The following is a 21,616-nucleotide window of genomic DNA, read 5'->3' on the forward strand; positions in this document are numbered from 1 at the left end:
TATTTTCGTGATCGGTATACATCGAGAGAAAACGTGGGAGCTTATAGTCGTCTATGGATGAGGAGTGTGTTTCGATCTCGTAGAAAAGCAGTCTTGAACCTAAACGGTGTGGCTAATTGAAAAATCAGTCCTTTCGTCGATCGAACTGAATCAGGCCCATCTGCTTAAAAATGTCCTGCTAAATTGTCCGTTCGACGGTTGCACGCTCGAAAATCGTAAACGATACCATTGTCCTTGCGCGCCTCTTAACGTCTCAACGCCTATTCTTTATGCGGTAAACTGCGAAGAAGGTCTTTTTCCGTTACAGGCCTTTTGCTTGATCTATCTATATTGTTAGAAGGGGGGCGTATATTGCTACTATATCACATAATATCCCTTAAACGTTATTACTATCGTTTACTGTTAGCGATAAAGATTATGATTACGAGCTACGAATGTTATGCAATCGGACGAGCGTCGCGAACGATCGGCAGTGACGTGCGTTGGCGGATCTCAAATTCGATCCGTCCCCCCCCCTCCCCTCCCCCGGGCGCGTCGTTTCTCGCCGAAAAAGAAAAGAGAGAGAAAAAGAAAAAAAAAAAAAAGAAAATGTCCGCATTTCGCACGAACGTCGAGAGAAACTTTGCTCGCTCTCCTCGTTAAAACTGCTTAAATTTTGCCTTTTTTACACCTTCGGAGCCCCTTTCCCGAAGGTATCTCTCCTCTCCTCTTAGCGGGGGAGTTTGAAAAATTCAGAACGGGAATAATGAAGTACATCCCCCTCCCTTCCTAGGCCACCCCCACCGATCCTGAAATCGAGGTGGGAAGAAACGAAGTCGAAAGTCTCGCGCGCGCGAATGGCAAAAGAAGAACACGCTGCTCTCGGGCGGCAGCGTACCTTTGATTATAGAGAAACGAGGAGAAAGGATCGTTAAGGCAACAAAGGGTACACCAAGGCACCTCGTTATTTCTTTCGATCCGATGTATTTGAAAGATACAATTCTCTATTATATCGGGCGAGAAATTAAAGCAAACGAAACCCCTGTTCCGTGATATTTACAGGATCCCGTCGGGGGGGGGGGGGGGATGCGGGCGGCCCGTGCTCGGATTTCGGATAGAAAACCGATACAGGAGGATACGCGCGGAACACGCGCGCGGGTAAACACGTTGCGCCCCGCGTTTGTTTCACCAATTTCTCTTACCAATCGTTTCGAGCACTCTTCCCTCGTTACCATCCGCGACGATCGCGTTACGAGCTGCGACACGAGAACAACGAGACTCTGTCGAAGGCAACGACAGAAACATAGGATCATGGTTTTAGAACACAAAAACCCCCCTTTCTCCTTGATGTTATCAGTCGATTTGAATCGGCGAAACCGCGCGTTTAAAAGATTTCGAATTTTTCTCATTCCTTTTAGAACCCTTATAACACACAGCTAAGGATCTAATCAGTTTTTGGAAATTGCGATGTAAGGCAATCATTCAGAATTTTATTAACAGCCTCCCGGTGGGCAAAGGGCTAAAAGAATTGTTTGAATAGAATCTCCGAGTTGCCCTTCAACTCTCCACCAACTCGAAAACCGTGGATTTTTCCAAGAAAGTGTTTCTAAATTAAAATCCTAAATAAGGGTTGATCGTGCCCCTCAAGACCGAATTATAACACCAACAAAGGGGTAGTACCAGTGGGTAACGAAGTCATCAGAGCCGGACAATCAATTTTCGCGAGAGAGTCTAAACTACAATGTTACCTGTGTCTTCTGGAGCATTAAATTGAAAACATGCGTTCGGCGACACGCGATGACGACATTAAAGAACGTAGAGACGTATCAAAAGCATCGTATAAAATGATCTAGAAAATTGGTTCGACCTCCGGCGAGGTTTGTCAACCGGGAAAGGGAACTAGTTGACATCCCGGTGGATTTTCCGTGTGTTGTTTAATGAAAGAAGCTACAGTCTGGTTTTTTCGTGTTGCGTCTCGTGTTCTTCCACCGTTGACGGACTACCGGGGAACTTCGAAACCGTACTTTGGTATTGTCGAGCCAGTTTCAAATTTCAATCATCGCCCCGAGAAGCATCTCCCGTTCAAAGTCGGCCCGCCGCGCGTTCGGCTGGACTCGCGTCAAATTTAGAGACTATATCCGGCTAAATATAGAGTACTTACGACAGCAGCGGAACAAATCCCATCGACGTCGTACGTTTGCATACAACACGCAAAGTCTCGCGCTGCCCCGAGCGTGTCGGAAACGACGCTTTCGTCGGAAGCTTGTAGGGCAAACGTAGGGCAGTGTGGAACACGGCGGGATCTCGATGAACAACTAACGAAGCCTAAAAGACAATCGTGAAACGGCAAGCCTTAATTCTCAATTTTTATGAGTCAGTCAGTCGTCGTGCCGAAGGGAAGTTAAGACCTAACGATCACAGAGAAACACAATTTCCGGAAAAATGAATGGACCCTTTCTTTAAACGATTATTTCAAAGCAACCGTGGTGTCCTATTTGTCGTGAAAAATGCCCGTATTGCAGCCTCCTTTCCCGGGAGTCGTTTGAAAAATGTACCGAGATAAATAGTCAGTAGTTGATCTCAGAAGAGAGTAGCATTAAAAAGTATTAAACGATCGCCCACTAATTGATCACAAAGGTTGTAGGACAGCGATGGTCCATCCTCGCAGAGCTAACAAAATCCCTAACAAATCCCTCGTTCACCGTTGTTCATCGCACGAAAGAATTCCATAGAACTTCCGGGGGCGAGTCTTCAGGGTGTTCCACGGAGTACCGGTCGTCTACCCTACAGCGTCGGACGATCGTAAATCATGTCTCCGGCTGGCCCTTATCACGGGTAACTGGCGTCGCCGTTTTGACCTTTGCTGTTGGTCGGCTGAGAGGTGGGCGAAGATTTGGTGAAGTTGCCGAAGTTCTTGGTGGGCGAGTCCGAGGCGACGCTGGCGAGAGCCTTGTCCCTCGGCGGCGGCGCGGAGCTGATGCTTGACGAGCTGACGCCCGAGTCGCTCGACTTCTCGCTGACGCATCCCCGTTGTCCTAGGCCGGCGACGGAACCCGAGCCCTCGAGGCCGATGTCGGTGCTGCCTACCACGTATTTCACCATGTTGCCGAGCTTCTGGCCACCCTCGTCCTCGATCACCACCGACTCGCCGAAGTTTCCTCTCTTCGCGATGTAGCGCATGTTGCCTCCGCCGCCTCCGCTGCGCAGCAACGGCGACTTGTCGAAATGGCCGTCTTTCTGGCCGGCCATGGCACCGCCGGTGATGGGGATGTTAGGATGAAAGTCGTCCTTGCCGTCGGACGCGCTACCGCCCTCGATGCTCGAGCCGCCGCCGATGTTCTTCGTGGCCGTGGTCACGTCCAGATTGTTCTCCCTGGACAGCTTCGAGCCCGTCGATTCCGGGCTGACCGTTCGCCGGCTCGTCGGATTCTTGTGAGCGTCGTAGCAACCGGAGTCCCGCGGGAACTGCCGACGATTAAACGGTGAACAGTGGCCGGATGTCTGGCCAGAGGTCAACACCAGTCGACTGACCTCGTCGCCCTCCGAGCTCGACGCTAAATCGCCCTCGCTTCCCGCTGTTCGGACAGAACAAACACCGACGTGTAACACGCGACATCTCTTCTTTCGCGTTCGTAGGTGCAGTCTCTTCTCGATATATGTCGCAGAACTATCACCACTACCGCGGGCTATTATCTCGGAGGAGCCTCGAAGCTCGAGAGGCCTCGGAAGAAGAGTGTAAATATAATACTGGACGGTATATGTCACTGGCAAGACCCGTGTTCTTGACATGTATCGAGAAAACACTGTGTCGCCGTCTGCGGGAACCACGGTTTCTAATTTTGTAATTATTGAAATCACAGAGATACTTCGAGTGTTAAATATATTTCATCACTCAAGCGAGAAATGGAAACAAATTCGGTCGTGCAATTTTTATAGAATAATGTGTAGCGGTCACACTTTCTGCTCGGCAGTGTCAGAGTTTAGAATGAAAAGGTGATTCTTCCAAATAAAAAGGAGATACTTCCAGTGTTAAATAAATTTCTCCACTCAAGCGAGAAATGGAAATAAATTCGGTCGTGTAATTTTTATAGAATAATGTGTAGCAGTCACACTTTCTGCTCGGCAGTGTCAGAGTTGAAAATAAGAAGGTGATTCTTCCAAATAAAAAGGAGATACTTCCAGTGTTAAATAAATTTCTCCACTCAAGCGAGAAATGGAAATAAATTCGGTCCTGCAATTTTTATAGAATAATGTGTAGCAGTCACACTTTCTGCTCGGCAGTGTCAGAGTTGAGAATAAGAAGGTGATTCTTCCAAATAAAAAGGAGATACTTCCAGTGTTGAATAAATTTCTCCACTCAAACGAGAAATGGAAATAAATTCGGTCGTGTAATTTTTATAGAATAATGTGTAGCAGTGTCACACTTTCTGTTCGGCAGTGTTGGCAATAAAAAGGTGATTAAAATGTGAAGCAGAAGCGATGGTTCTAGGGCTGGTTTTGTACTCGTTGCTCGTTGATCATTGCTGCCGGTTGGGATACTTACATTGAAGATCGTGCAGCAGTTGCACAGCAGTTAGTATCTTCGCGCGATGCTCCGGCTGGTGTATGCGCAGATAATCGAGATCCGCGGGCTCTATTTCTCGGAAGAGTTCCAGATCCTCGTACCCGTTCAAGACAAACACGGGAATATGTTCCTGCGAAGAAGCATTATTCGATTTTACGTTACCATGGTCGATACACCGTCTCCTAGCTTTTGTTCGGTGAAGTGTCGCGATCAATTTTTATTTTCCCAATCTCGTCCCGCGAAACGCGAAATCTTTTGATCGCCGTGGAATGCGACGGTTCGCGATTTTTGGTTTAAGAGTGACTTAACGGTAGAAGGGTTTTTGAACAATTTGCGAACACAGTTACGAAACCGGCGACTACAATTGCGGCGACAAAATCCCGTTTTCGAGGAGACGGAAAAGTTTGACAACTTCTTTGACAGGACGCAGCTAAAACTCAAATCTGTACCACGGCGAATGAAAGACGTTTTCAAGTTCCTACGAGACCTGTTGAAATTGTACGGCGTTCCACATAATACGCCCTTTGTCCCTTTTTCGTGCCCTGCGAACACTGCTGTATATTACACGAGATAAAGCGAGATTAATATGGAAATATAAAAATTGATGTCGTTCTATTCATACAAACGCCACCCCCCCCCCCTCCCCTTTGTCTCCTATTTCTCCTCGCCGATGCGCGCAACGTAGAAAACCACCGCATTTTTAATTCTATTTTACAGCACTTTTCACGCAACTCTCCGGCCATTGTCTACGCGCGAGTTCACAGCGGGAACAAAAATTTTCTTTGTTCTCGTAGATACATTATCTAATTTTAAAGATCAGTCGATTATCGACTCGTAAATAGGTAATCTCCGTTCCGTAGATTAAATTTCAATGACAAAAGTCCTCGCAACTATCGATTAACGATAAGACTGGTACACTAAAACGAAAATTATTTATTGAGCGTTCCATTTTATTTCGAACTCAAATCTTCCAACCACCATATTGGAGATTCATCGATCGCGTGCGAGATGGAGAAAATGCATAGAAAATGGTGGAGGTGATTTTAGAGAGTAGAATATGTTCCAATTGTGCATAATCACAGAAGGAAGGGTCAATGAATTAATGTGCACAGTGACCTCTTGCAAGATGGTGAAAGTGTGTAGAAAATGGTGGATGTATTTTTGGAGAGTAGAATATGTTCCAATTGTGCATAAATAATCACAGAAGGGTCAACGAATTAGTTTGCATAGTGACCTCTTGCAAGATGGTGAAAGTGTACAGAAAATGGTGGAGGTAATTTAACAGAGTAGAATATGTTCCAATTGTGCATAAATAATCACAGAAGGAAGGATCAACGAATTAGTTTGCACAGTGACCTCTTGTAAGATGGTGAAAGTGTACAGAAAATGGTGGAGGTATTTTTGGAGAGTAGAATGTGTTCCAACTGTGCATAAATAATCACAGAAGGAAGGATAAAAGAATTAATTTGCACACTGACCTCTTGCAAGATGGAGGAAGTGTATAGAAAATGGTGGAGACTATTTCGCACAGTGGAATTTGTTCCAATTGTGTATAAATAATCACAGAAGGAAGGGTAAAAGAATGAATTTGCACACTGTCCTCTTGCAAGCTGGAGAAAGTGTATATAAAATGGTGGAGACTATTTCGCACAGTGGAATATGTTCCAATTGTGTATAACTAATCACAGAAGGAAGGGTCAACGAATTTGCACACTGACCTCTTGCAAGATGGAGAAAGTGTGTAGAAAATGGTGGAGGTAATTTTGGCGAGTAGAATGTATTCTGATAGTTTGTGAATGATCCACGAAGGCGGGGCACGGCGGCTCCGAATGAATGGGGCCCCATGGGAATCACCGACACCGGGTCCCACCGATACAGATTTCACCTAATACGGTGTCTGCGCGTGTATTTTATTTACGGGGGCATAAAATGATTCGATCGCTTCCGGGGCAAGCCCCGCGAGAGTTCAACAACAAATCGCAGTTTCGGAAGGCGGCTTTAAAACGAACGAGCAGAGGTCTAACGTTCTCGCAACGGCTGATCGCGAGCGTATCAATGGGATCGATTCAAACACCGGTTAAACAAAAAGGCACAGGCGGGAAAGAGGTTGACGAGAAAGGGACCTCTCGCGGCCAGGATTTATGATGTAACTGTGATTTATACGCGATATAAAAGATACGTGTGCGCACCGGCGGAGGTGCACGCATGAAAAGAAAAGGGGACCGGGCGAACGAACGAAAACAAAAAAGCGAGAGAGAGAGAGAGAGAGAAGAAAACGAAAAAAGAAGAAAAAACCGAACGGACAAAAAAAAAAGAAAGGAAAACACAGGAGGTATAAAAGCGGACTCCCTGCTTTGCATTCGAAGCAATGCAAATGGGAATCAGTTTGTTCGAGTCGTAGCAAGATATTGCTCTCCACCTGAAGATTCATTCTCTGCAAGAGCTCTTGAACGGAACCGGGCTTCTGTCTGTACCTCAGGCCCCACTTCCCCCGCCCTTCAGCATCTCCGCGCCTCGGAACCCTGTCGTTCAGTATCTCCACGTTTATGAACTTGAAGTGGCCTATCCTGTTGTGCAGGATACCCTTCCACAGACCGCTCTTGTTCATTTGTACCACGTCGATAATGTCTCCCTTCTGCAACAAAAACCACCACGTTCACAGTTTCCCTGATACCACCGACGCGCAACGTCCTTGACGACACTTCCCACCATGCAATTTCGCGAATTGAACGCGACGCGACGCCATGACACGCGCACCGTCTGCACGGCTTTGTCAAGTTCATTATTCGTCGCTAAAAATAGCCACCCGGCACTGCTGTCACCCGAATAAATTACTCGAAAGCCTATTACAATATTTTTTCGATATATGTCGCAAATATCTAGCCGATAAAAGTCCGAGAACTATCCCCCCTAACCTAAAGCTCGAGGTTGCCGAGGAGTGTGAATCTCAAAGTATCAAATAATAGTATCTTCTTGCCGATATATGTCAGATAGGCCCCTGTTATGGACATATATCGGATATATTAAATGTAGAATTGTTGATCTTATTTATTTTCCCTGGGAATTATTAAACTGTTAAAGGATGGTGTTTCGGTGCTTTTAAATTGTCGAGTTCATTGCAATTTCGAGTAAGTAATTGACTAAGCAGATTTTTCACTAATTTAATCTCGAATATTGTAGAACGAAAGCCATTTTAGGTTCTACTGGGAAATACTTTTTCGTGTCGTGTACTCTACGAAATTGTCACTTTTAACTGCTCGCGGTTCGACAGACAGGTCTCCGCGACTGTTCGATTCCATTAAGTTTATTAAATTCATATCGCGCATATGCTGCTCGATAAAAAATTTTACTGCCCCCGGCGACGACATGAAAATACAGGCTTGTTAAGAGTATCCATCAAATCACATAAAAAGTGGGTCATAGTTAGTTTTGCTGGTAAACAGTATGGACGTGTGTAGCTGGAAAACTTCTTCAAATGCGATCCAGCATGATTTTACATTGCAGATCAATTTCTGTCGCAGTCTGCGTTCAACGGTGCCTTTCTGCAAATTTGTCTGAAAGATTAACAAAATTAAAACGGTCCTTCCAGTATATCGGATTGCTCGCGACATAATTTACCATTACAAAAAAATCTGGATCGTTGAGAAATTGCCACAACAATTTTATATATTTCCAGAATTTTTCGTGTTTTTCATTGTCAGACAATTCTAAACACTTCATCACCATTTCACAATACTGTTAACAAAAACTCGTCTACAATATCGCATCATGCTCGAAGTCACTGCAACAAGTTTTCCAGTCATACTTCATCTAGTTTGCAAGTTTCATTAATAAAGAAATAAGGAATTTCAATTTCTGCAATTTAAAAGCTCGCTCAGTCCCTATTTCTTTCTCGACACACTAACAAAATCCTTATACCTTGGTATCCTTGTAATCCTTATATCCCTATCCTTAAAATCCTTATTATACCTTGCATAACTGTCGCTCGGCAGACCCTAAGACGCGACAGTTACGGAGCGAATAGAGTAACGGGCAAGACATAGACCTTGAATTTCAGGGCGTCCTTGTCGTAAGGGCTGGGCGTGTAGTCGACGAGCGCCCTGGCCCTGCAGAGGACGGGTCCCGTGGCGGTAGGGCTGATGGCGTCTCTGTCCTCGCAGGATATCGAACTATGATTGCTTCCTGCGCGTACGAGCGCCTGCGTGCTGGATCCGCTTCCACTCGGGAGACTTTCGACGCTGCTGGCGCTGCACGGGAACGCTTCCGAGGATGCGCGGTCCTGTCGAAGCCTCGAGATCTTTCGTTGCACGTCGTGCCGCAAATTCCTCGCCGGGCCGGCGATCCTTGCTCTGGCGTCGCCCTCGAGCAGCACGCTAGCCTCGGACTGAAAATTTCAACAGGATTTCGAGCACGCCGAAGAACCAACGGGACCTTCCTCTCTCTTCGGCGTGGACGACACCGACGCGAGTCAAAAGAGGAAATTCATAACAGTTGCTGCCGCTCGCTCTCGATCGACCAGCCGCGCGAGCGACCGTTCTCCAATCTCACGCTTGGATCAACTAATACATTAATTACCGAATGTTTTTGAACCAGCATTCGAATAATCGTTATGCCCCAATCTTTGGGAATTTTTTGAAGCTACTGAGAATTACAATTTCAATTCTGCCAAAGGCAATTTTTGGGAATTTTTTGAAGAAAAGCTAGTGAGAATTACAATTTCAATTTTGCCAAAGGCAATCTGTGGGAATTTTTTGAAGCTACTGAGAATTACAATTTCAATTTTGCCAAAGGCAATCTTTCGGAATTTTGTGAAGCTACTGAGAATTACAATTTCAATTTTGCCAAAGGCAATCTTTGGGAATTTTTTGAAGCTACTGAGAATTACAATTTCAATTTTGCCAAAGGCAATCTGTGGGAATTTGTTGAAGCAAAGCTACTGAGAATTACAATTTCAATTCTGCCAAAGGCAATCTTTGGGAATTCTTTAAAGCAAAGCTACTGAGAATTACAATTTCAATTCTGCCAAAGGCAATCTTTGGGAATTCTTTAAAGCAAAGCTACTGAGAATTACAATTTCAAACTGGGCAGATTCGTGCACCAGTACTTGGAGAATGTACTCGAATTTTTTGGAAGAATTGTGATAATTTTTATCCGAGTTACAGCGGTGGTAGTGAGAGCGTCTCGGAAGAAGAAGCTTGTAGGACATGTTGTCACCCGCAACTGCAAAAGAATTTTTTATCTGCATGAGCATAATAAAAACTGGAGTGAATGAGTTGAGAGAACGAAGAAATGGCATAATTTCGAAGGAAAGTTTTGAATTATTGTGACGAACTAGTCGTCTCGCGGAGCTGTTCGATCGAGGCAGAAATCGATGAGTGAAGTCTTTTTACAAAAGGTGTAGGATCAACAGGACACTTTTGTTGCTCTGCAAAGTTTTAAGAACATGCAACAATTATATGATAATACGTATATATATATAATATTTATATAGGTATATATATATATATAAGGGCACAGTCGTGAAAAATTCACGAAGCCCGTTGAACCTCGGTTTCGAGCCTGCACGATGTCGTTGTCGACTTGTCGGTGGAGTAGACGCACGTGTTGTGATTGTATGACAGGTAGAAATGTTCAGGAATTAACTACCTTTTGCATCGAGAACGTGTAGTTTTCTAGGGCGCAAAAACAAAAATCGTAATTTAATTTTTAAACACAGGTTTCGTTCACGTGGACTCGTGGGAATCGCCATACGATGCTCGAGAGGAAACGACACTTTGTGAGAAAAAGAATGAAAATAATGATTAAATAGAAATTAATTGTAGAAGGATGGACGGTTTTTGTCGACAGGGAAAGTGAGAGGATGGCCGCTACTGACATCGAAGTGTGATTTATCCAACTATTAGGGACAAAATGCTGGAAATTTCCAAATAAAGCTTCTTACGTTTCGACTATCGATTTAGTGGTGTAACTTTGTTGGGATAGTGAGAAAGCAATGTCGACAGTTGCACCGTTATGTTTCGCTGATTAAACAGCAATTTCAAAATGAAACTTCAACTCGGCAACCCAGAAATTTTTAACTTTTTGTTACATAACCCCGTACACCTTGTCCAAAGAATGCCAAAAATCGAAGTTTCAAGGCGAGGAGTTCACTGGCTCCAAAGTCGTGCGTGTTTTAAAATCGCTCGACTTCAAACACGCGTAACGTTTGAACCAGTGGATACCTCGCCTCAAAACTTCGATTTTTGGAATTTTCTCGTCAGGATCTACAAGACTATATTTAAAAAAGTTAAGAATTTCTGGTTTGCCAAGGTGAAGTTCAACCAAATTTATATTAAAACATTAAGACATCCTATAGAAACGATATACTTTCTAGCACTCTTACTATTTCAATTATAATCAAAATAATATATCGATCTGCGATGGTTATTAACGCAAATAAATTTGACCAAGCACTCGAACAACATTGCAAGCTTACACCTCGCATTCGACGATCATCTGAATAAAGAAGAATGTGCACTGCCGGGCGAGAAGTTTTTCCGAGCGCATTTCTTTTTTGCGAAAACGCGGGCGAAGTAAATTTTAATAACAACACAGTTATTACAGACAGTACATATACGTTACACGGTATATACACCGTTCCGAAAGAAACAGAAATTGTATGAAGGCAATATATTCTTTTCTATGATACTTCCTTCTGCTTTAAAGTCCATTTGTGTTATCCGCAAATTGCATAGTTGCTTTGGGATCAACTGCGCGAGCGAAAAAAAAAAAACGACGTTGCTGCTGCAGTTTTAAAACTGAACCCCGTCTACAACGTTCCACGGTTTTTTAATACACATTCACAGCTAAATGTTTGCAAATTTTCCTCGACGTCAAGAGCCACGCTGTCTCGTTTAAACGTCGACGAACGAATTAATTCCTTTCCTTTTAATGCAATAATTAAATCCTGAGAAGCTAGCGAATCTAATTCCTTTTCAGTACGTATAGTGGACACTTTTCCACTGCACTAAGTAAGGCTACAAACACGAGAAAGCTTCACAAAAATGGTACTTTTTCTAACGAACTCTGTCATATATGTGGCATACGCTCTTGGAGCGTTCCCCTAAATTTTTCTCCGATTTTCGTGCCTCGTTCGAGCTGAACCGATTGTAAAGACCTGTTGAGCCGCGTGTCCGATACAACCTAACACCGACGACCATGGTTGGTCTTCTGTGGATTCTACAATGTGGTCGAAAGTAGAATACCCCGGAAAGTCATCGATGACACGGACGCGCGTTCCATGACAGACATCGCTTTTCCACCAACCCAACACCGTGCATCATTTCACCGTGTGTATGCGCTACTTACGATTAGTCGTATCTACTACACAGCCAGGGAGGAGATGGTGTTTTCTACGTAGCCACGATCATGCAACACTTAACCGGTGCAACGGAAGGGTATAGAGAAAGAGAAATAGAGAGAAAGAGCGAGTGAGATAGAGAAAGAGAGAAAGAGAGAGAGAGAGAGAGAGAGAGAGAGAGAGAGAGAGAGAGAGAAAGAAAGAAAGAGTGAGAAAGAAAGAAAGAAAAGGAGACATTTTGTGAAAGGAGGAGTTGTATATGTCACGTACTGTGTGTACGGTGGCGGAGTGCTGATTCTCAAGTTCTTCTTGATCCTCGTAGTCGCTGCTCTGGCTCGGCGACAGTCCTTCTTCGCCGCTACTCCGGCTCTAAAACGTTGATACTCACAGAGACTGATTCTAATCACGCAAATGTAAAAGGAGAAAAGCGGGCTTTTAGTTTAGGGCAACGGTGCTGTGTCCGAGGAGATCGATCGTTTACGTGACGGGGTGGCTAAGATCGACAATCGAACCTATACAGGGCACCATCGATTATAGCAACAACTCGACAGAGTCAAGGATCACTGTGTGTGTGTGTGTCTGTGCCTGTTGTGTGTGTGTGTGGCTGGATATAAAAATAGTAATATACCATACGTGCACGTACAAAGGATCAGCCCAGAATATATGTGCATGCTGTGAGCTCTCGGGATCAGAAAATTAGGGTAACATTTAAGCGATTTGTCCTGTTTGCTCTTCTCCCGCGTCTAATTCGTTCGAGTGACGAAGGCCGATCACGAACGTCTCGCAGACCACCACCTTCTGTGTAACTCGTTTCGATACTAATCGATCTTTAACCGTTCACCACTCGCTACGGAGAATACCTTTAAAACATTACTCAACGGCCATTTTAGGTTTCGATTAACGATCCACCGACGCGAACTTGACGAGATCATTTCTCCGAGGATTATCTTCAGATTTTCAACCCTTATAAGCAAGGGGTTAATTTTGAAAAAAATAATTTTGCAGTCTTTTTTAAATTAAATACAATCTCAAAATCGAGTCACGATGAGGTCATGTCAGCGAGACAATCGTTACACCCGTTGTAACATCACTGTCATTAATGTTCCCGTAGTGTTGACAGAGTATTCTTGTATAATGTTCTGTGTATGTTCAACTCGTACGGTGCGTTCCGTGTGCGTAATACACAGGGTGTCCCAGTATTGATGGTACACCGGTGGAGGGCGCGAAAAAACAAATAAGAAATAAAGAATGAAATTTTTGAGGCTTTGTTCTCGAGAAAATCGAGTTTAGAGATCCATAGGGTGCTATAGTATGTGCTGGAAGTAGAATTGGCTGGTCATGATCAGACGCGTCAGACGACTCGTATCGAATAACGATTTTCGAACTCGATTTTCTCGAAAACGAAGCTTCGTACGAAAATATTTGTTTCCATATTTTCGACTCGTTTTCTCATGTAACCCCCCCCCCCTGTACCGTCAATACCGGGGCCGTCCTGTATAATAACTGGCGAGAAACTGTGTGAACAGGTATGCACGTATGGAAAGAACCCAATCACGCTAAGAGTAGTAAGAAGAGAATAAACAAGATTGATGAAATTTCTATCTAAACATGCCTCGTGGAAGTTTCAGGTGGAGCATTCCCTCGTGAACCGGAATCGTGTCTCTATGTACAAACTCTTGTTTCATTGTTAATAACGCGAAGCGCTTGCAATAAGGCACCCTAAGTTGTAGCGGAAATTGAGAGCAGTGTGTTAGACGTTCCAAAAGTTTGAATTAAGTTCCTGGAAAATTGCATTCTCAGCCATTCGCTCTAAAGTTCATGAAGCTCGGCCAGTAAACTCGTCGCGCCGTGTACGGAGAAGAAAATAAAAAAAAAATCTTGTGCGCGTCCACGCAATTCAGAATTTGCAAAATTCTGCCACGTTCCGTTCGGTGAACACTTAGAGAAACAACGACAAAACGTGTCGGTGGATTTAGCAAATTTTCCACCGATTACCGAGCGCCCGTCGATTAACTTTTCGTTCGTTCAAAATGCCCGTGAAAGTCGCGTGAAATCGAAACAACTCATTTAATAATATAGAAAAAGCAGTTTATCGAAAACTGCGAAATTACTCGGTTACGAAATTGTCGACGTTTTAGATACACCCCAGATTAGCGATCATACATCGTTTATTATTAGAACACCGCGTAATCCATGAATATTTAGTTTCAAATACAACGTGCAGGTTGCACACTGGATTTATACATCGTATAATTAATAATATAGGGCAAATGTTTGCAGTAAATATCAATAGATGCACCACTAAAATTATTCCGAATAAATATTTCATTATTCAATCTTATGTCATTATTCGTAAATTATAAATCCGAATATTAATGTACCTAAACTGTTACGCGGTGTGGTTGCGTTTCGGGTTGTTTTGAACCTTGAATATAATCCCTTGGGAATGATCGCCGAGTTTAACGAACGTTAAACATGCATAAATCGTGGTAGAAATAATTTGATCGTCTTTCATAAAATATCTATTCAATTTAGTACGCCGATGGATCGTGTTATTGGTTAACATTATTCGTACCTCGCGTGTACTGCCCCATTTATTATTAAAAATAATATGACATTTTTAAACCGATGCGTGTTTCTGTAAAAATTTGATGAAATCGGAGAGAATCGTAGAAAAACATTGAATAGAAAATCGTACCGAAAAAATGAGTACAAGCGCGAAATTCCAAAAGTATTCGTTAAAAAATACTGCGACAAAAATGTTTCGCATACCTAACCTGTGCTCGCATAATCCGAAGCGTTTAATCCGAAGAAATTCCGTGGCGTCCGCGATCGAGGATGTTGATAAAATGTTGATGTTCGCGAGAGTTCAATGTGTCGGCGCGCGCGCGCGGGTAAAAGTTTAATAGCCGAAACGTATACCCGTACGCAAATTTCTGGAACGGTGTTGCATACGCGCAACTAGAAACTAAATGGATTAGTATGCAGCTCCGGTTCTGTTCCATTAGGTAAATAGGAAGGTGTTCCGCGGAATATAATCGCATTTCGACGTTAGAAGATAGCGAATTGCTTGGAATAGTTAAGCCGAAGCGGTTTGTTTAACCCCTCGCATTCGTATTAAGCTTAAATCTTGAATATAATAAGCGAAAATGAACTTTGCCTTTTAGATCCGGTGTGTGTCGTTTGCTTAATTTTTTCCCGCGAACCGTTCCGAGAGAAACGAATCGTAACCCGTGCCCGTTCACTGTTTAATGCATTTTAATTGTTTGCTTTACTGTGGCCCGCGCACACGCTGCGTCCAATTCCATCGTTCAAACTCGTTTCTTGGCTGCTACGCCGCCGACAATGATCGATAAAACGGTCAATTCTTTCGAATTTTGCCAAATTTAATTTTCTACATTTTCAACAGCGACATTTTTCACGTAAATCGGAACAGAAAAATTCTTGATCGAAACTTTCGCCAATTTTGCAAACTTTCGAATGGAGGTGAGGGGGTGTTGGATCGAAACTTTTGCCAATTGTACCGATGACAGAAACGTTGGAAGTTAGGCGAAACTCTCGGCGTACAGTCAGTCAGCTATGCTTATGAACTTACCGCGCTCGTTCCGACAATAGTAATGTAATGTCGGCAGTATCGGCGAGAGCGTGTGTAAATGTTATATCGACTGTAATCGCGGCAAGCGGTGATTGGGTCAAATGTTGGCTTGTTCGCGATGTCGGTGTGCCGATAGTTATGATACTGTTCGTGGTGGTGGTCGTAACGACTGTTGCGAGGGTGGATGGCCAGGGTGTAGATCACCCGGCGAAAGTTGGTAACTCCTACTCGTGTTCACCGACACAGTCGACAGTCTCGAGCTTACACTTTACACCAGCGAAATTAAATCAATCACGCCTTGACGTGCAACCAGGACTGCGTCGCCGTCATCTCGACGGTTTCCCCAAAAAATGACAACACCGTACGCGTCACCGTCGGAGATACAAATTTTCGAAGCGGTTGGATCACGTGTCTGACTATTGCTTACCGCTTCTACTTGTGCTGGACACGTTTACTAATACGATAATATTATCTTTCCTTATTTATAGAAAATAATATAATATCGCAATCCCTCAAAAACGAAGTTTTCGCCATTCCAAATTGTTGTTTCCTTTTTAAATAATATCACGTACTTTTCTTGCCGTCCTATCTAACTTTCCACAATATTTTCATTGCCTTTGTGTAACACATTCTCGGAGAAAATGCTTTCTTACAGAGCGAATCCGAATTGATAAAATAGCAAACAAATTTTGTCTTGTGAATACAATCAATTCGAATTAGAATAATTCGGAAAATACGAGTCCACGGTCCAATCGTGTTCCCGGTAATTCGCACAGTCGATTACGTATCTAGACGTGACACGTCGATGGGAGTACACACATGGGACTGCAGAACTGAAAATAATCGCGAACAGGCGAGAGACTTCACACACTTATGGTTCCCCTTCGATAAATATGCGTTCAGTGTCTTCTAGAAACTGGTTTCGTGTGCAAACTAACCTGAACGTCGCTGCTCGCGTAATCTCCGCTCTCTCGAGAGGCTCTCGAGTGCGTAAGTGGTATGATAGTGGGTGGATTATTGTGACCTTGCGGTACAATAAGTCCTCGCATCGTCGAACTTGCTCCTTTCCTAGAACGATCTCGTGGTAAACTGATGTCTCCAGCTGTCCGAAGCGATATCACACCCTCGCTTCTGTTCTCTGGCCTCAAATTCAGCGTGTAGCACACTCTAGAACGTATTTACAACTTTCAGCACCATAACTCTCACGCGACACTTAAAAATACGTAACCTCTCTCTCTCTCTCTACACTCGGATAACTGTACATTCACAAAGGGGACCGGTTGCCAATAATTTTTCCTCTATCTTTAGAACATTAAAGTTGGAGAATCCAAATCTATTTGCATTGACCAGATTGCGGATTTTTTGACAAAATAAAAATGGTCTACTGCCTTAAATTCTCATAAATGCATAAAATCCGCAACCTACTAATCAAGGACTTCAATGGAAAACCTTTCCATTATTTAATGAAATTGTACCCGTCGACATTTTACACGTTACTCATTGCTGATTACACTGTCCAACAAAATTAAACTTTTTTCGAGTTTTGCAATACCTGTTGGGTGATTCTTATACACTTTGTCATCCTAAAACCGAATCTGAAAGTAGAATTGCTCCATCACGCAACGTTTTCGAAAAATTTTGGTTTTTGTAAAAATGCCCGATTTTGATACGAAACGACGTGTTACGCAAAAACTAAATACGCGAGAAAGTTCAAATTTGAGTCAAGAGATAGAGGGGACTCTCCTCTACATATTCATATAGTCAATTATATTTTTATGTACTTCCTAATAGTTGTAAATGGTTGTTAAAGTTTGAAAATGTGCCGACGCGGGTACTTTGTACGCTCTATTTTTGTATTTATGTGAAAAATCCTTTATCTAGCAGGAATTTACTATACAGGAATGCATTCTACAGACATTTCTGGTAAAGAAACCATTCACGAAAAGTATTTGGTCCCCTTAATGGACGAGAAGGATCAGAAAATGTTAATTGACAGCGTGTGCGCGACGCGTTCGCGCCAGACGGCCATTGCAGCCTTTTCGCGACTCGCCAGGACCGTCGCTATGCGAGTTGTCGACGTTGGTACCACTCAAGTATGTCTTTGCTTACTATGCTTAATCTTGATCGAGCTCTAGCACTTGAAAGCAGAGTTGGGTAAAATATTCATCTAAATAAAAATTTCGAATAACCAATAAAAGATAAAAAAATCTTTACTCGTCGAGAATCGAACAAATAATTTTATTCGACGAGAATTTATCCGACGAATAAAGATAATTTTTTTTATTCGAAGCGGATTTATTCGAACTTCGAATAATATTTCCATGTTTGATCTGTATCTTTTATTCGAAGGCTTCGAATAAATCTTCGAATAACTTTTGCCAGCTCGAATAAACGGTGGCGAGGTCCGACGAGCTCGGAACTTCAAAGACCCAACGACTGACAAACGGCATACAATGTAAGCAGATAAAGAATCGCGCACGAATGAAAGTTTAAACTTTTAGATTTTTCAATATACCTTCATGAAATTGTGACGAGTGAATTGATGGGATTTTCCTGATGAAAATGAGTTCAAATTCGAGTGTAATCGAACAATTTTCATTGATACGTAATGTTACGATAAAAATTACAATCTCATTGAAGATAGTTCAAATGATGTCGTGTTTGGACTCATTTTCATCGGAATAAGCTCTTTTCTTTTCTGATAAAAATTACACCGAACATGATACAATTAGCATCACATTTAATTGACGATTACAAATTCTATCAAGTACAAGCTTGCTGCACACAAGTTCTCGTACAATCGACCGAAGCAAGGATGTTTTGTGTGAGTTCTGGGCTAAGGTCGAATTTTTTCATTTTATTCATACGAAACTGATCCGATTTCCACATATAATATTTAAATGTTTAGTAATCTGTTCAATTCAAATTTTTGAATGTAACAAATACATTGTAATATTTGTTGTAATTTCTTTGAAATAATGCCACAACAATTTCTAGTGGTGGTTCAGAGTCACCATTCGAGTGCAAAGGGTTAACAATTTCCTTTTCTCTTTTGTATAATGTGGTACTGTATGTAAGCTCATCGGTATACAAATGTGATCGCAATTTCATATGATACATGAAGCTACAGCTACGACTATGCTATATGCGTATATGGACAACTGCACATTGCTTGCATGAGTCCGAAACATCAAACTAGCGGAGTATTTGCATGTATAGGAAAATTATATACATATACACACATATACAGACGCACGTTGCCGATGAGCGAATAGGCGTCGAACATAACCACAATCTACGCTTGCAGTTTCCTCCAATCCTACTTCGACAGTCCTTCTACTTAGGCGCCACCTGATGAGCTCCAGCTCAACTAAACTTGTCACATTTTTTGCTCTATATTATCGATATCATGAATTCTGACGCTAGAAAGCCATGCCGAAACGGGAAACAAGTTTTCGCCTTTATTTCGCAACAGAATCAAGACAAATTATAGCTCAATTTGTAGCTGGAGATATTTTCTAATGCGGGCTGGTCTCGACATCATCCAGAAAACTCATCCAATGGCATAAAAATGCTTGAATTCCACGGCACGTGCATCGTCAATGTTTGGCCTAATTCTAACGCTCATATTTCTAAATATCTCCATAATCTCGTCAGCTCATGACCAGCCCGCATTAGATTGAACCTTCCTCTTTCGAATGAGCCCTTTACCAGCGACAAAATATTCCTTTTTAAGGACGAAAACTTGATCCCCGTAAAACCATATTTTGTCAGTAATGTAGTTACTCTACTTTTGGCGCTCCGGGCCCTTAAATACATTTTTTTTGTCTTTTTGGGTGCCAATCATTACAAAAGATTATAAAAATACGAGTTATATTCACATTTCATTGTGGAACTTTCTCGCGTATTTAGTTTTTGCGTAACACGTCGTTTCGTATCAAAATCGGGCATTTTATCGAGCAATTCTACTTTCAGATTCGGTTTAAGGATGACAAAGTGTATAAGAGTCACCCAACAGGTATTGCAAAATTTTTTTGGTGTTGGACAGTGTTATTTATCGAGAGAGCAGTTAAAGTTTAGTTGTCCTCGGTTAATGTCTAAGCTTGTAATTTTGTGCTGCACTACCGAGGATTACTTCTCGGGCAGAAAGTAACATGATTTCACCTTCCGTTCTGAATGGTCGCAGTCGGTACACCACCGCCGCTCGCTCCCATGAGGAAATCTTCAGGGTCCGACTCGTACGGGGGCTCGTCGTACCAGTGTTGACCTCCAGGGCCTGGACCTAATCCGCCCCCGCATCGTGCGTCTTCGTCGTACATGTACGTGTCATCTGGAAACGGAAGAACAACTTCGATCAGAGTGGTTTTTGGCAGCCGTTCAAATTCATTCCGGAACGCTTCGAAACGCGTTGAAACCATTTTACAAATTTCACCCGGTAATTAACGGGATCCTGGGGAACTCGGTGAGAGGCTGTGTTACTCTGTTCCCGAAGACCTCGGCGGTGAACAAATTACCGCGAGAGCGGCGTGCAACGTGCGTGGCTTTTAAACAAAGTAGTTGTTCGAGAAAAGAAGCTCCATTTATTTCCTTCGGGAAAAAAGCGTCCAGAGGGACCGGGTTTTTTTCAGATTGTTAACTAAGCATGACCCCTTAAGACGGCGCGCGGTGCTGCTAATGCGAGGTAATTTGAGACGGGAGAAGACCCCGGAGCCGCGCCACCGCTGCCTGGCGAGAAAGACTGACAAGTGAGCGAAATTAACTGTCTGAGGATCACGCACGTGCGTGTGGGCGCGCGAGAGAGAAAAAAAGAGAAAGAAAGAAAGAGGAAAGGCGAGGGGAGGGGAGAGGCGCGGAGAAAGCAGTCGACGGCTGTTGACGATAACGAGATTAGCCAGTATACGGCAGAGGGCTTCGTACACCGCGGTTACTGCCTTTCCCCGGCAACGCGATAGCAAATAAAGCCGCCCCGGAGTCGGTGATAAATCGGCAATACCAAATTCAAAGGCCGCCCAGAAGATCATTCTCGGCAATGTTCGTTTACTCTTATGACGATGCACAAACTGTACCAAAAGTGTCCTGACAAAAGAATCTCAACCACAATCTCCCGTTCTCGAAAAATCGTCGACACTCGAACCGTGTCAACTTAACACTAGGTTTACCGGAGCACTAAACACGACTATTTTACATTACTTCATAAAAATAACATGAATGTATCGATCAAAATTTGTAGCCATTTCTTTTTTTAATAATATATACCCAAAGAAATCAATTTATTAAATAATTGCTCGTGGATGCATTTCTACAATCTCAATGTTCGCAATTTAAAAATATTAGAATTCGTCATTTTGACGGGTCCCGTAAATCTAGTGTTAAAAAACACAATATACTTGGACCTACTCGAGCTTATTCTTGGTCCATTTTTAACCGAGATATTTTTGCACCATGCGACCGCAAAACTGGAGACGCTTTTCGGCAGAAAATTTTGTAAATGTCTGTGTTGAACAATTTTTCTATGAAACCACCGTGATACTACTTCACCTACGCATTAGTATAAGGTTGTTATTTGTATGCGATGAAGAAATAACGCTGAAAACTTGATCTACGATTTTTCCTGGCCGATTCATCGAGCTCGATTACATTCCGACGCTCCTGCATCATGCCGACTAGGTTAATCGAAGGATTGCCTAGAGAGCAGTAAACACAATTTAGAGTTTCCACTATTTGTTGAGAAACGGTAACTATTTCAAGTGTGTACACGAGATTCTGGATCTACACAACTCTCGCGCGTCTTGTTCTATCTACTTTGAGGAGTCCGGGCGTTTAATCCGAGATCTAAATCAGCGGTGCCCCAAATGCAATCATCTACGAGTATCTACAGTCTAAGCAACGATCTAAAACATAATACTATGGACAACAAAAGACCACTTGTCACTTGACCACTTGTTGTTAAGTCCTTGTCACTTGTTGTCTTGTTGACAAATTGTTTCTTCTCGTCTTGTGGACAATTCTACAAAACAAAAGAAAAATCTATATCCTCGCTCTCAAAATGACGATCTGCACAACGTGCGACTGAAAATTATCAGACTGTAGCCTCAAAGTGGGCGTGCAAAATGAAACTTGAAGCTCGCACGTGTTACAT

The 21,616-nt window shown here is 42.9% G+C and overlaps 1 protein-coding gene across 4 annotated transcripts in view; it reads right to left on the reverse strand.

The window, feature by feature from the left end:
• Positions 1-894: 894 nt before the first annotated feature.
• LOC143363041 (uncharacterized) overlaps positions 895-21,616 on the reverse strand; it is a 382,608-nt gene continuing 361,886 nt past the window's right edge. For 2 of the 4 annotated variants that reach the window (XM_076803644.1, XM_076803645.1), the window contains exons 9-15: positions 19,642-19,807; positions 16,416-16,644; positions 12,153-12,251; positions 8,589-8,927; positions 6,963-7,178; positions 4,523-4,673; positions 895-3,554 (exon numbers count right to left, since the gene is read on the reverse strand). In XM_076803644.1, the coding sequence (XP_076659759.1) occupies positions 2,809-3,554; positions 4,523-4,673; positions 6,963-7,178; positions 8,589-8,927; positions 12,153-12,251; positions 16,416-16,644; positions 19,642-19,807 (1,946 nt within the window). In that variant the 3' untranslated portion in view covers positions 895-2,808. The remainder of the gene's footprint in view (positions 3,555-4,522; positions 4,674-6,962; positions 7,179-8,588; positions 8,928-12,152; positions 12,252-16,415; positions 16,645-19,641; positions 19,808-21,616) is intronic. The other 2 variants (XM_076803646.1, XM_076803647.1) reach the window with 1 other exon arrangement.

This window comes from Halictus rubicundus, chromosome 18 (assembly GCF_050948215.1).
Source record: "Halictus rubicundus isolate RS-2024b chromosome 18, iyHalRubi1_principal, whole genome shotgun sequence".
Classification (NCBI taxonomy): Eukaryota; Metazoa; Arthropoda; class Insecta; order Hymenoptera; family Halictidae; genus Halictus; species Halictus rubicundus.